The 15,295-nt window shown below is 23.6% G+C and overlaps 5 protein-coding genes across 5 annotated transcripts; 1 reads left to right on the plus strand and 4 right to left on the minus strand.

Annotated features, from left to right (window-relative positions):
- Positions 1-136: 136 nt before the first annotated feature.
- On the minus strand, positions 137-2,256 carry PVVCY_0904300 (apicoplast import protein Tic20, putative; the record flags this gene model as incomplete). The annotated part of the gene is made up of 5 exons (XM_008626767.2): positions 137-218; positions 1,180-1,346; positions 1,492-1,636; positions 1,728-1,774; positions 1,912-2,256. 5 exons carry the CDS (start codon positions 2,254-2,256, stop codon positions 137-139), a joined length of 786 nt encoding a protein of 261 aa, XP_008624989.2.
- A 728-nt stretch (positions 2,257-2,984) lies between these two features.
- PVVCY_0904310 (conserved Plasmodium protein, unknown function) lies at positions 2,985-4,457 on the plus strand (the record flags this gene model as incomplete). Its single annotated transcript, XM_008626768.1, has 1 exon — positions 2,985-4,457. One exon carries the CDS (start codon positions 2,985-2,987, stop codon positions 4,455-4,457), a length of 1,473 nt encoding a protein of 490 aa, XP_008624990.1.
- Positions 4,458-5,162: 705 nt separating this feature from the next.
- On the minus strand, positions 5,163-6,338 carry PVVCY_0904320 (ras-related protein Rab-6, putative; the record flags this gene model as incomplete). Its single annotated transcript, XM_037634369.1, has 4 exons — positions 5,163-5,660; positions 5,751-5,816; positions 5,906-6,061; positions 6,327-6,338. 4 exons carry the CDS (start codon positions 6,336-6,338, stop codon positions 5,163-5,165), a joined length of 732 nt encoding a protein of 243 aa, XP_037490471.1.
- Positions 6,339-7,364: 1,026 nt separating this feature from the next.
- Positions 7,365-9,650, minus strand: PVVCY_0904330 (conserved Plasmodium protein, unknown function; the record flags this gene model as incomplete). Its single annotated transcript, XM_008626770.1, has 6 exons — positions 7,365-7,934; positions 8,061-8,281; positions 8,364-8,499; positions 8,596-8,819; positions 8,908-8,978; positions 9,112-9,650. 6 exons carry the CDS (start codon positions 9,648-9,650, stop codon positions 7,365-7,367), a joined length of 1,761 nt encoding a protein of 586 aa, XP_008624992.1.
- A 652-nt stretch (positions 9,651-10,302) lies between these two features.
- Positions 10,303-13,302, minus strand: PVVCY_0904340 (coatomer subunit gamma, putative; the record flags this gene model as incomplete). Its single annotated transcript, XM_008626771.1, has 1 exon — positions 10,303-13,302. The coding sequence occupies one exon, from the start codon at positions 13,300-13,302 to the stop codon at positions 10,303-10,305; it is 3,000 nt and encodes a 999-aa protein (XP_008624993.1).
- Between the last annotated feature and the right edge of the window lie 1,993 nt (positions 13,303-15,295).

Below are 15,295 nucleotides of genomic sequence, written 5' to 3' on the forward strand. Positions count from 1 at the left end.
AACAGTACTGTAGTACTTCCTTATAATTATATATAAAAAATACAAACTTATAGAATTCAAATTTTTAATAATTTCATATATTATATGTGAAGGTAGTTGTATAAGTTTAAAATTTTGAACTTTTTAAAAATAATTTTTATAAGTCTGTATTTTCTTTTTTCTTTTTATCCCCAATGTGCAATTTGATGGCTTCAGAAATAACTGGTATTTCGATGTAACTACAAAGGAAATGAAAAATGGGAGAATGTTGATAGTTTTTATGAGCGTTCATAAGTTTTATTGCATCTTCACAAAATTGTATGAACGTTCATAACTTTTATTGCAAATTCACAAATTTATATGAACGTTCATATGTTTTATTGCGTATTCCCAAGTTTTTATGAGCGTTCATAACTTTTATTGGGTATTCACAAATTTTTATGAACGTTCATAACTTTTTATGGATATTCCCAAGTTTTTATGAACATTCATAACTTTTATTGGGTATTCACAAATTTTTATGAACGTTCATAACTTTTTATGGATATTCCCAAGTTTTTATGAACATTCATAACTTTTATTGGGTATTCACAAATTTTTATGAACGTTCATAACTTTTTATGGATATTCCCAAGTTTTTATGAACATTCATAACTTTTATTGAATATTCACAAATTTTTATGAACGTTCATATGTTTTATTGCGTATTCCCAAGTTTTTATGAACGTTCATAACTTTTATTGAATATTCACAAATTTTTATTAACATTCATAACTTTTTATGGATATTCCCAAGTTTTTATGAACGTTCATAACTTCTATTGAATATTCACAAATTTTTATGAACATTCATAACTTTTTATGGATATTCCCAAGTTTTTATGAACATTCATAACTTTTATTGCGTATCCCCACATTTTTATGAACGTTCATAAGTTTTATTGAATATTCACAAATTTGTATGAACGTTCATAAGTTTTATTGCAAATTCACAAATTTTTATGAACATTCATAACTTTTTATAGATATTCCCAAGTTTTTATGAACGTTCATAACTTCTATTGAATATTCACAAAATTGTATGAACGTTCATAACTTTTATTGCATCTTCACAAATTTGTATGAACGTTCATAACTTTTTATGGATATACATTTTTTGGTACAAATTATTTTGAGTTGTTTGTGATGTTAAAAAACTTACTATCCCAATAAAGAAGCCATAAAAGGAATAATTAATGATCCAAAATAAATGGACATACTTGAGTATAAAACTGTTAAATTAAATATATCTGTATCATTATATGAATATGGAAAAACTCGAAAATAAAATAAGGCTAAGGCATATCCAAACATGGATAATATTAACCCCTAAAAAGAGAAAGAAAACAATGGGTAAATGAAAATATATAAGTTGGTATATTTGGTTTAGTTTTTTTGGGTGTAAGATTTGGGTTTAGTGTGAATAGGTTATATGTGTATTTTTTTTAGTTAGTCAATGTGGTAATAATAATACCTGCATGTGGTGATATTTAATAAAGTAGTGAAATTTGAATTTGTTTTCTTTAACAAACATAAAATATAAGCCCATGAAGGTACCAAAGGAAGAGAATGGAATGGACATATATATGTTGTTAAATTTTTCAATTAAAAAAAGGTACCTACAATATGAGGGAAATAATATACATTTTTCATTCTATTTAAGGGTAGTGTCAAATTTAAATTTGGGGTTGCATAAAAATAAGGTCTTACTTGTGTAAATGAAATGGTAGCATATTTAAGAGGGGCATCATATATGCCTATAATTTAAAGTTGTAAAAATAGTAGAATATATTATAGTATTTTAAAGCTGATAAGTATTATAAACAAATCTGATAAATGTAATGGTTAAGAATGTTGTAGATATGCATGATTCAAATTGAGGGATAAAAATTACTTGTACTGCATCCATAAATGGGAGAATATAAGCAGTCGATGCCATCAACTTGTCAAATATTGTTACATTTGTTTCACCATAGAATGAGAAATTCGATTTATTATCTAGTGATGCATTAAGTTGTGTTTTTTTTAAAAATTTAATAGGATATTTATTTTTATTATATTTTTTAAAGACCATCAAATTTACACTCCTTTTATTAATTATACTTTTGTTGTGTATAAAAACATTGCTATTCTTTTTAATCACATTGTAAACTTTTATATTTTTATCATTTAAAAAACATGATATATTTGTAAGTAACAAAACAAAACATAGTAAAATAGGTAACAATAATTTAACCATTTCTTAAAAAAAAAAAAAAAAAAAAAAAGCAGAGTATAACTAGCTTTTTATATCTATTATTGTTTGCTTCATTTTTTTGTTTAAACTAAAAGTAGTTAGAAAGTTAAAATAATATGAGTAGTAAATATGATGAGAAAAATAATGTTTTTATTGAAATGACAAAATAAACAGAAAACAATTTGAAAAATGAAATATGAACAAGTATAAGAAAAAAAAAAGTTTGAAAAAGATAAATGCTAATTATATTCCGTATTGCTATGGATGAGAATTAAAATTTGTTCGATATTTGTATCCGAGTGTATTTTTTGTTTCCAAATAATTTTTTGCTTTATTTTTATAAATAAGTAAGTACTACTAATTTGAGATTAGGGAAAATTCTTTATATATATAGAAAGGTTTTTATAATTTGTTCATATTTTTGTTTTTATATAAAATGTAGAATTTATGAACAAGTCAGGTGCATTTTGGGTATATGTGTATATGCACATGTAATTATAAATTATTACAATTTTATACATTTTAGAGTAAGGCATATTATTTACACAAAATTTTATGTTAGCAAAAATAAGGAAAGAATGTGAATAAACATTTGTAGTAATAAAAAAAATATTTGTAAAGTTTGTTTGTTTATATAGAGATATACATATATAATTTGTCATGTCTGGTATTTGTTTGTTTTGACAAAATTGTAGTAAAATATACAGTTTTGTTATTTTATAAAAAAAAAAATGAATAATAATCAAAGTGATGAAAACAATGAAGTGATTAAATCGTTAGGACATAATGCATTAGTTACGCTTCTTCTAAATAATGAGAATTATCATGATGAGGAAATTGAAAAAGTTGAACAAGCTGAAAATAGTGTAGGTAGTGATATAAATAGTAACAAAAAAGGAAAAAATGAAATAGACATTTTTGAAGTTAATGAGAGTATTGTAGATGATTTATATGATTATAAAAAAAATGAAATATATTTTTCTCCAAATAATATAAATAAATATAGTGAGGAAAAATTTTACGAAAATGAAATAGACTTGTTACACTATAATAATATGCACATTAATAGTAGCATAAAAACAGAGCTTGTAAAAAATAATAATTATTTTAAAAATTTGAAGAAATATAATTTTTTACTTAAAAAAAATAAATATAATACAAATTTTTCAATTCCTCATAATTTTAATATGCATAATAAATTTTTAGCAAGTGTATCAAACAGTATTGGTAGATTTACAAATAAAAGTGAAAAAAAATTATTTTATCTACCCCTATCAAAAAAGAAAGAAATTGGAATAGAAGATAGCGAACATAATGAACTAGTAGACTGTTCTCTTCATTCTAATCATTTTCAAATTGAATGGAAAAACAAAAAAAGTGAGGAAACAAATGTATCATGTGATATGTGCAATACCTCTGAAACGTTGAAAAATAAAAACATGATTTTAAATGAAAATATAGATAATACAAATAAGGAAAGAAATGGTGAGGCTGAACTTGTAGAGAAAAATTCATGTAACAGATCAGAACATAATGTAGAAGATGCTGACATTTTCTATAGTAATAACATAAGTAATAGGGAAATAATAGAAAGAAATAAATGTAAATGCTGTTCACAAAAATATATAAATATCTATAAAGATCATAACAAAAATAAAGATGAGAGCAAGCTGAATAAGAAAAGGAAAATCGAGAAAGTGGGGTCTCCAACTGATAATGTAGCCACGATAAATGACAAAAATTGTTTCGAAAAAAATAAGATGAAAAAAAAAGTGAAAAAAAAAACGGAAAGGGAGGTGAAAAGTAAAAGTGATGAAGAAAACCAAGAGAAGACGATAAAAATAGAGAATGATGGTGAAGACAAAAATGAAAAACCTTTTGAGCATTTCGTTTTCCTAGATTTTAATCCAAAAGATGAAGATTATAAAGCAATTAAAAAAACATTAGCAGCACATGGGTTGGTTCTTGACTTATCATTTGATACTAATACAAAAAAGGAAAATATAAATACAAAAGTTGAAATAATAAATATGAAAAAGTGCTCTATTAAAAAGGAAATAAATAATAATGGAACAAACTTAGAACAAATTGTAGAAGTTGGAGATAATCCCCCAAAATATAATTTATTAAAACAAAAAAAAAATACCGGAAAAATTAAAATCGTTGATTATGATTTTGAAAAAAATATATGTTATTTTCAATAAGCCCACTAAAAGAAAGTAGAGAAATAAAAAAAAAATATTCCACGTACAACTAGCCAAAATTTAGAGAAAAATCGAAAAAATCTGAACAAGGAATAAAATAGTTTCTTTTTTCCTGCACAGGCAATACGAATTTGAAGCTGTTTATCCAAGATAGGAATAATTATATAAGAAAAATATAATTTTATTATGAACACATTAATAATTATATTAACCTTATTGTAAAGTTAGCCAATCTGTAAAAGCATTATGGTAGAATTTATATATCTTAAAAGATGAAGAATAAAAAAAAAAAAAAAAACTAAAACATTTTAAACTGGAATAAAGACATCTTAGTTTTGATCATATGCACACATTGTGTAAGTATAAAAAAAAGTGTTATTATTTTCTCTTTTTTTAATTTTGATTATTCCGAATTATATATATAAAAAAAACATTAAAAATATATTGTATAATAAAATTTCGAAAAAATAAAAAAATAATACACACATATGTATATGCATAATTGTGTGTATATTATGAGAATATCATATTGTCTTATTATTTTTTTTTTGTTGTACTATCATATTTGAATATGATAATATTTTGTGTGATAATACATTTTTATTTAAAAAAAAGTATAATAAAATAGTTAACATATAATATATATATGTTCGAACTCAAAAATTGGATATATATATATAAAACAAATAAGATTTTATCCAACTTTCAACACAAACACTTACTTAACATATTTTTATCATTAGTCATATCATTAGTTAATTGTATATCAACAACATTAGCTTCATTGTTATTATTATTTTCTAAATTTGGCAATTTTGCTGCAATTTTTTTAAATAATACTTTTATGTTATGACCAGCTTTAGCGCTTGTTTCATGAAACATAGTATTATATTCTTGTGCTTTTTGCATACCTTCTTCATATGTAACTTTTCTAAGATCAGCTAAATCTGTTTTATTTCCAACTAAAACAATTATAACATCTTTTCCTCTTTCATTTAAAATATCTTGTATCCATTTTGTTGTATTTTCAAATGATTGTCTATTCGTGATATCATATACAACAATAGCAGCAGCCGAATCTCTAATATAACTTGGTATTAAACTTCTAAACCTTTCTTGTCCGGCTGTGTCCCAAAGTTGTAGTCGCACTGGTCCTTCATCAAGATATAATGTTTTACTCAAAAAATCGATACCTATTGTAGACTTTGTAAAAAAAAAAAAAATAGGAATAAAAATGTATTATATATTGCGTGTGCAGGCGTATTTTTTTACTTTTATTTTATTTTTGCGTACTTGGTAGTTATTGTCAAATGTGTCATACATGAACCTTGTAATTATGGATGTTTTGCCAACCGCTTGCTGAAAAGGAAGAAAAAGAGAAATATAGGATGTTTTATAGTGTTCATTTTTATGGTTTGCGGTTTTATTATGTTTGTGTTTATTCATACTTCTCCCAAAAAAACGAGTTTGTATTTATTTAGTCCCGAATCTGAGAGGAAAAATGAAAAGGAATTCCAAATGTATAAAGGATGTTGAGGTATAGTGTGATATATAATGTATGTAGCAATGGCTAGTATATAATCATAATTGTGGATTGTCTCAATCTATTTGAGGTATTAGTATGTGTAATGGAGGTTTTGAAAGTATTGAACGATGTTGAGCAGTGGGGGTATAAATGTGTGCAAATAGAATTATGGATGTGAGAAAATATTATGAAGAGTTTGGGGTTGCGCTCATTTCGTTCATTTTGTTTATTTCATTTTTTGTGTGCATTTTATTAAGTGTTAATATTTTATGGGTATATAATATATTATACAATTTTTTAAGGTTTTTAAATATAAAATGAATGTTTATGTGATTTGTACGTACTTTGAAATTCATCCATTATGTTGATAGGAGATATAATTAAGAATTAGTCTTTGAATAATTAAATTGAAATTTTTCAGATAAATAAAATTAAATTGATTTATCCATAATATTATTACAAGTTCTTACAATTCTTCTTTTCCGTATATTTTATATATACAAATATATGAGTTTCATTTTAAAACAATATGCATAAATATTATATACATATATTTGCTTTGAATAATATTTATTTTTAATATATAAATTTTTTGGGTAATTAATGAGTATTGCTTACAAATGTAATTATTTGATAAGGTATTTTTTAGAAAGAAAAAAAAAATTAATATAAATAAAATAACCAAAATAAAAAAAAAGGAAAAAAAGGAAAATAAAAAACGGGAAAAAAAAATAAAATTATATATTATGTGTATATAAAATTTATATACAAAAAATAATGAAATAAGTAAATTTGTCATATAATAGTTTTTATATATATTTTTATATAATACTTGTTTATGCGTATAATTGTATTTTTGTTCTTTTAAAAGCAAAGCAGCAAACAGTTTGCTACTTGCATAAGTTTAACTCATAAATAAGATTGAGCAATGGTGTATGCATATAATATTTATATAATGTATATTATATTTTTTAAATATATTAAAATAAATTAAAAGGTATATTTATGAATTATGCGTAGAGTTCGCAAGAATTAGTCATTATATAAAATATACTATCTAAAAAAAATGAATTTGAAAAATATTGTTATATAGCAATTGAATTTAAAGTGGGTACTTGCACATAAACAAAAAATATGCTATCGGACATTTTGGTTGTTTTTTTTTGTAAGCAATATAGTATGGGTTTAATAATAAAGAAAGAAAATAATAAAATTGTATTTTATTTTTTTTTGAATTTTGTATTGTTTTAGTTCACTAATTATATAGTGATTTTTATGGGGAATATAATGAGAGTAGAAAAAAATAGTGACATTATTTTGTTTGGTATATGAAATAAAGAGAATAAAATATGTGTACTATTTTGGCTAGACATGATAATAAGTTATAATATGAGATTTTGTTTTTTTTGATTTTTTAACAACTCAATAAATAATGTAATATATTGTATATCGAGATTAAGAGTTGGTGAGCTATTTATAGCTTTAGTCATATGAAATAATATTTCATCATTTTGATTAGTAAGAAATTGGTTATTAATTTTATTTTTTATTTGACATTCTTCATGAATATTATTAATTTTTGATGGTTCATTTAGATTGGGACATTTTGTGACTTGTAAATCATTTTTTACAAGTTGTTCATTTTTTGCCTGCACATTGGCTAGTTCAATATGATTTTGTTCGCTAGTTAGTTTAATGTGATTTTGTTCGTTGGCTAGTTCATTCTCACACTTTTCATTTGTTGAGTTTGATTGATATAAATAATTTCCTACATATCCAGGTGTGCATAATAAATTAGCCAAATCAACTGTCTGGTCATTAAAATTTTTATTTTCTTTGTTTTTGTATATACTTACGAGATGGCTATTTTTAGATATTACCTTATATTGGTTGATTTTTTCAATATATTTTTTTTTTTCAACTGATTTGACTCGAGCCGTTAGTCCCAGCAGCTGCAAATGGGGTGTAAATAATAAGAAGTAAGCAATTTGAATTGACGAAAGTTTTGTACTTATTTTTTAAATGAAATAAATTGGAAAGGTGAATGCATTAAAAAGTAATAGGGATGGAGGTATCACCTTTTCAATTGTTAAGTTTTGTTTAGAATTTTCAAAAAATGTTTTGTTTTTGTCTGATAATTTATTTTTAGATTGAGAAGGTTCTTGATTGTAGTTTTTATGTACGAGGTTAGATATTTTTTGCACATTGTCTAATTTGTTGTTGTTTACAAAATAATATTTTAGGCTTGCTATGAGATCCTTTTCTTTTTTATGTAAAGGGGTTAGGTTGTTCTTTTCAGCTATAAAGAAATAAGTGCATTATGAAATATTTATATTTCAGACAAATATGGTATAAAAATAATGATATATATTTTTATTTACTTTTTATTTTGCTAATTATCATATTTTTTGAATGATTTAATAAAGTTGTAGTTGGATTTCTCTTTGGCTTTATTGGAAGATTTGCGTGTAAACATGTTTGTGGCTGGTCATGGCTAGACATATAATCTTCCTTTTGCTTCGTAAAAATTGGGGGAAAATGAATTAGAAAAATTTAACTAAGCAAAATTAATTGGTGTATAAAATGGTAAGGAGTAGTGAGTTATTTTTCTACCTTTTTGTGGCTCGTTGCTTGAGATGTTTGACAATTTTTGTGATTCTTTTGGATCAGGAAACTTTGGGATTTATTTATGGAGGGGGAATTACATATGTTTTTTTTTGAATTTATTAAATTATTCAATTTGGTTTTCTCATTTTGATTACTACAACTTAATCTTTGTATTTGTTCACGAGGATATATCAAATATTTTGAAGCAGCATTTTGTTGATTTGTCAAATCTAAGCTTGTATAAAAAAATGTATATTTATGCAAAAGTGGGAAGATAGGAATGTATTGTGTTTTTATGCAGTTTCATTTATAACTTACTTGAGCAAAGGCTACCATTTAGTGCTTCTTTTATTTTTTTCATTTCCTTTTCGGAGCATTGGCAATGTTTGCTGCAGTAAGGGTGTGTTCATTTTTAATTTATTTTGAATTGTATAAATATGTAGTTTTTTTTGCTTTTTTTTCAGTTTTTTTTTAGCATTTTTTTCAGTTTTTTTTCCCGTTTTTATGGGGCTAGACAATTACCTGATATCAGTGGGAACATTCTTTGAGGCGTCTCTACATTTTTTAACTAAATCTGTGTCAAGATTTTGAGTTTGATAAATAGTTGGAAGGTTATCAAAATTATTTATATCATCATATTTATAGGAAAGATTTGTTTGTGTCAAATCGGTGAACATATTAAATTTGTTTGTTTTTGTATAGGGTATATAATTTTTTAATATTTTAGATGTGTCTAAGTTATTTAATTCTTTTAATTCTCCATTAATTTTTTTTAGCATGTATTTATTTTTTTGTGCATTTTCTTTTGTTACTTCAGGGGTAGTAGCAACCCCAGGTATTTCTCTTTCATTTTTCTTATCAGTTTTATCTTCTTTATTAGTTTGAGTTAGGATAGATTCCTTGATTCTATTTTTATTTAGGTTGCAAATATTTTTCATTACTTTATTTATATGATTTAATTCTAGGTAATAATTTTTATTTTTTTGTTTTTTTTTAGTTGATTGTCCATAAAATAGAAGGCCAAGCAAGTCAGCCTTTTCGATTTTTTTAGCTGGCAACATTATTATTACAAAATAAGTAGATATATATTTAGCAAATTTCTAACTATTTTTATGAAATATTCCTGTTTTATTAAAATTATTTATATAATTATTCTTTTTTTTATATAAATCGTTAGCCTTCCTTAAATTTAAAATGTGTGTAACTGTAGATAGACAAGAACAAAAAAGTAAAACCTTTTCAACTTATTTATAACTAGAATAAGGTTGTAGTTTATTTAAAAAAAAATAGTGAAAATGATTAATAATTATAGGGATTATTTTTTTTTTTTTTTTATAAAATTTATAAGTTATGTGTGAAACATTTAGTTTGCAAAAATGTGCATAAAAATGGGGTAGTGAAAAATAAAATAAATTTAATAAAAAAGTTGTACATGCATAGAAAGAAAAAAAAAAAAGATGATAAGTTTTTTCTGATTAGGCTGTTCGGAAATATATACACATGTACATATGTTTTTTGTGTTTATATTTATGGGGGTTGGTGAGTATAAAATTGAGGTATGTATGATATTATAAAATATTGGAATAAATGTAAGTAAACTTAAAAAAAGGTATAAGAAAATGGAAGAAAATTAATAAGTAGTAAAAAGATGTAGTAAGGATGTGGGTAATTGAATTTGCATAAATAAGTAACAGGTATAAATATGGGGTTATTTTATTCAAGCGATTTTATTAAATATTCTGAGAGATGTTTATTTGTAGATCTTGAAATAATTTTCAAAAGGCAGCCATATTGTTGTGAAATTATTAATGATGTCATACATAAAACATTAGTTTGATTTAAAAATCTAGCATATAATAACATATTATGAGTATTTGAATTTGGATCTACAATATTAGTATTATCACAAGGAGACATATTTAAATTATTTAATAATCCTGTAACAGCTGCTTGTATGTTTTCAAAGTTTAAACTAAATTTACTTGTACATTCCGAATTATATTGACTCATATTATCCCATAATAATTTAAATTCAGAATTTCTTAAAATACATGCATTTATAAAATCAGTTATTTGGATGTTCATATTATTAATAGAATATGAATCTGGGTATCCATCATCCATTTCATTTTCTTTAACATAGAAATGTAAGGAGCATTGAAATGATTGACTAACATCAAATCCGTCATTTTCATCTGTTTGTGGAATTTGGTCAGGTTGTGTTTGGCTATTATTGTTTGGTTCTGATGTAGAATCATTAGAATCAAGTGAAATATTGAAGGGAATATTTTTTTTAAGTAGAATATATAGATTTTGTGGTTGATTATAGTATATATTTTTTATTGTAGTTTTTTCAAGGATAGTCCATTTTTTTTCATAAGAATTAATTTGTAAATTAACATCAGATAATATTTGATCATTTAGTGTATTATTAATAGTAAATCCAAGAACAATATAATTTAAATAGATGTATTTTTTTACAAAAACTGTATATTCTGCTTCTGTTTCTGTTAAAGGTGTATGTTTTGTTATTAATTTTAATGAACCCATATTATATTTTTCTACAAGTGGTGACACATTTTCGATATATGATTGATCTGTTAGATGTTCAACAAATTTGGGGATATTAGATGCATTATTTTGCATTTCAAAATAGGATGATTTTTTTTTTAAATAAATATTTTGGGATGACCCTAATCCTTCTCTACTTAATTCGGTTGTATATAATACGTCATCTTTAATTTGTTCATGATCAAATTCGGACTCTAAATGATTTTGCATATGGGTTGAAATGCCAGCAATTATTTTTTCTACATCTATGTAGTTGTTATCAAAAATAATTTGATTTACAAGGGGATCTTGTTTGTTCTTTACTTCCTCATTCTGTTCATTTTCTACTTTTCCAACTTCCTCATCGAGTTTTTGTATTTTTTCCTTGAGCATGTGATAAAAGAGATTGGTTCTGTCCCTTACCTCATCATCACTATCTATTAGTAAGCACTTAAGTAAGAATAAAATATCTTTTGAATTATTTTGGCATTTTAGAGCAATGTAAAATAGAGCATACATACCATCTGCTCGTATAGTAGAGCTTTCTAATATTAATCTATTATAAATATATCTAATATATTTTGAAGGTTTTTTAGTTTTAGGTATATGTAATAATAAAAATCTTATAACTCGTAAAAGTAAAGAATTATATTCACAATCTTCTATAAACTCACATAATTGTAAAATGGCATTTTCTTCTGAATTAGGTATTTGTGTAATTATAAGTATGATAGTATCTATAATAGTTGATTTAAATTTATATGATTCGTCATCTCTTAAATTATTTGATAAAAAGTTTAAGATAACTTTTGATTTATTTGGATATATAAAACATAAATTTTTTACTTCTTGTATTATTTGAATTTTAAATGAACTATTATTATCACTATTCATATAAGTATTAATTTGATTTAGTAACTCATCAATATTTTGTTCACTTCCTGTTTTTAATAAAGTAGTAAAAGCTAAAACACAAATATTTTTATTCTCATCAGTTAGCAATGTTTCTATATCTTCATTTAACTTTGAAATAATCATAGGTCTATAATGTGATAATTTATTTATCTTTCTAATTATACAAAACTTTTCAATTGTTTTTGTTGACAATAAGAAAAGTTTACAAACTTTTAAGCAATCTGTTAATATTTCAACATTAAAAATTGTGGTAGTATTACGACCTTCTAAATCATAGGTAGCTAATTCGACAATCGATTTAACAGCTTCATATAAAACAACTGTATCTTTACTTTTTAAACATAACTTAAGAAAATCAAAACAAACTTTAGTAGTTGGATGTATAGTTTGATTATTTGTGTTGTTAATATTTGGTGTAGTATTATTGTAAGGAACGGAATTATTATTTGCATTTAACATATCTCCTCCAATTTGTGTATGATATATTAGATGTGCTGCATATTTGATAAGTAAGCAGTTAGCTAAAGAACCTGTTAAGTTTGATGAGCGTTTACCATATGAACTTATAATTTTTTCTAAAGCTAATTTATCATTATATTTAATGGAACATAATAATGTTAAAGCATGGAATTGAATCATAGGATGTTTACTGTTTATACATTCACTAACTTCGTTAATCCATCTTTTTACAATATCACTAGATGTGTTTATAAATAGATTTAAACCACATAATAAAGCAGATGAAGAAACAAATGGGTTTTTATCAACAATGGCTGTTTTTAAATATCTTTCTATTTGTGCAGCTAATAATGAATCAATAGTTTGACTTAAAACTCGAATAGCATTAGCTCTATAACAATCATTTGAAGAATTCATATCCTTTGTTAATGAGCTTGTAACTATAAAAACTTCTTTTTCACTAACAGGTAAACTTTTAATAACTAGATATACCATCCTTCTTAATCTTTCATTATTTGATTGAAATAATTTTGTAATGCTAAAAAAAATTTCAGTACATTCTTGTGATGTTAAGCTTGCTTCATTTTTATTAATTAGGTATAATATTTTTGTTAATATATTTAAACATTTTTGGATATTTAAAGGATAGCTTGAAAATACACGAGTTTCTTGTAATACATTTGCTTTATCACCATCATGAGGGTTTACAAAAAATTTTTCATCTTCATACCTCGAATCTTTAAGTAAATTTCTCTGAACTTTATCTTTTATAATCATTTGTTTCAACATAGTTTAGTTATTGGGTAGTGTATTGGTGGGGCATATACCCAGTGCTATAATTTTAATCGTGATTTATAATAGTGATTTATAATTGTAATTTATAATTGTAATTTATATTTATTATTTTTTTAAATAATATTATGCATTATTTTTAAGGGGCGACCTCTTTATTTGAGTGTGTTGGCTAGTTATGTAGTGAATGAATTGCATAGGGTCTCCCAATGGGTATTATAGTAAAAGTTGAAAATGGGTTAGTATATTTTAGCGCTTATATTTTTTCTTTATATTCAATGTTTTAGATTTCCCTACTTAAGCAGGATTACAATCCTTAAGGGGTTATTTCATCATAAGGGGGAAATAAAAAATTATGAAATTTTGTTGAAACAAACTTTTACACAAATTCGAAATAAATTAAGTATATATTATACAAGTTATTACTAAATTTAGATATACTTTAAAAATGTAAAATCATTTGTTTTTATATTTTATTAAATATAAAAAATATTTATTTAAAATTCTACTACTACTAATAATTTTAAGTATAACGTCAATAATTGATATAAATAATATATTATTTACTATCACCTTATATATGCAATGTTTTATTTATATAATGTTTGTAAATTGCAATTTTTTGTTTTAAAATTTGTATATATGCATTGCCAGGTTTACTAAAATAAATTTTGTTATTTTACAGGCTTGGATTTTTTGGTCATTTACTTACATTATTTTTTTTTCTTTATTTATTTCTATTTTTATAATATATTTTATTTTACAATTTTATTATATTATTTAATTTTTTATATTTTTGTATAAATATGTAAATTATTTAACAAAAACGGGTGGAGTGTATAATGCAACAAAGTATGGGTTGGGAAATATATAAGGTTGGGAGGGGTAACATATTTTTTGTAAGTTCAAATATTTTTTTAATTGACTATTATAAATAGTTATGAGTCCAGTACAAGTTTGGGCTTATAGTATACGTAGCTTCCTACGAAATATAATAAAAAATGAAAAAATAAAACCGTAGTAATAAGCCGAGAGTGAATATATATACACCTATTTAGATCCCTTAATTATGTTCTACAATTTCTTTTTACTTTTTTACGTGTGCTTATATGTGAGTAGTAAATATGAGAGAGGAATAGTAAATAAGTTATGTAGCTATTACATATTTCTATATATTGCTACGCCAATTTAAGTAAACAAAATGGATAGGGAGCCAAAATTATATAACTAAAGGGTGGCTAAATTATAAAACTCCAATTTATTTTTTCTACAAATTGTGAGCCTTTTTTGTATCTCTATATTTTAAGACTTATAACTTTTAGAAAAACAAATATTTTATTAGAAACAGTTTTGAAAACAAATTTAAAAAAAAACTAAAAAAAATGTAAAGTTCAAAAAAAAAAAAAAAAAAAAAATATTGTCATATATCTAATTGGTTTATCTTGATGCATGTATATAATAGTTATTTATATTTTTAATTTGAATCATAACTTATTTGTATTTATTTTTTATAACTACTATCTTTCTAATAATAAGACACACATATGGATAATATATATTTATTTATTCAAGGAAACTGTGTATAAAAATAAAATGAAAGTTTATAGTTGTCTGGTCTATGATATACAGTTTGTTAATCATCTCAATTTTTATATTTAACTTACATGTGTATAATGAAAAAATATTTAAAACAAAAGTATATATACTATTTAGTCATATTGGGATGAAATATTTTTAGTTCCATAATTATATATGAATATTTTTCAAAACGTTTAATATTAATAAAGAATTAGAAATTTGTAATGAGACGGTTTGTATCTTTCTATTTGTATGTCCATTGTTCTATATATGTAAAATAATAAAATATTTATGAGGATACTGATTGTATAGTTGTTTGAGTTTAGTAATTAAATAATTCCTTTTACTTATTTTGCAAACTTTTTTCCAAAACTATGATGAGCTATTGAGTTGTAAATTTATAACTACCAAG

Source organism: Plasmodium vinckei, assembly GCF_900681995.1.
Source record: "Plasmodium vinckei vinckei genome assembly, chromosome: PVVCY_09".
Taxonomy (NCBI): domain Eukaryota; phylum Apicomplexa; class Aconoidasida; order Haemosporida; family Plasmodiidae; genus Plasmodium; species Plasmodium vinckei.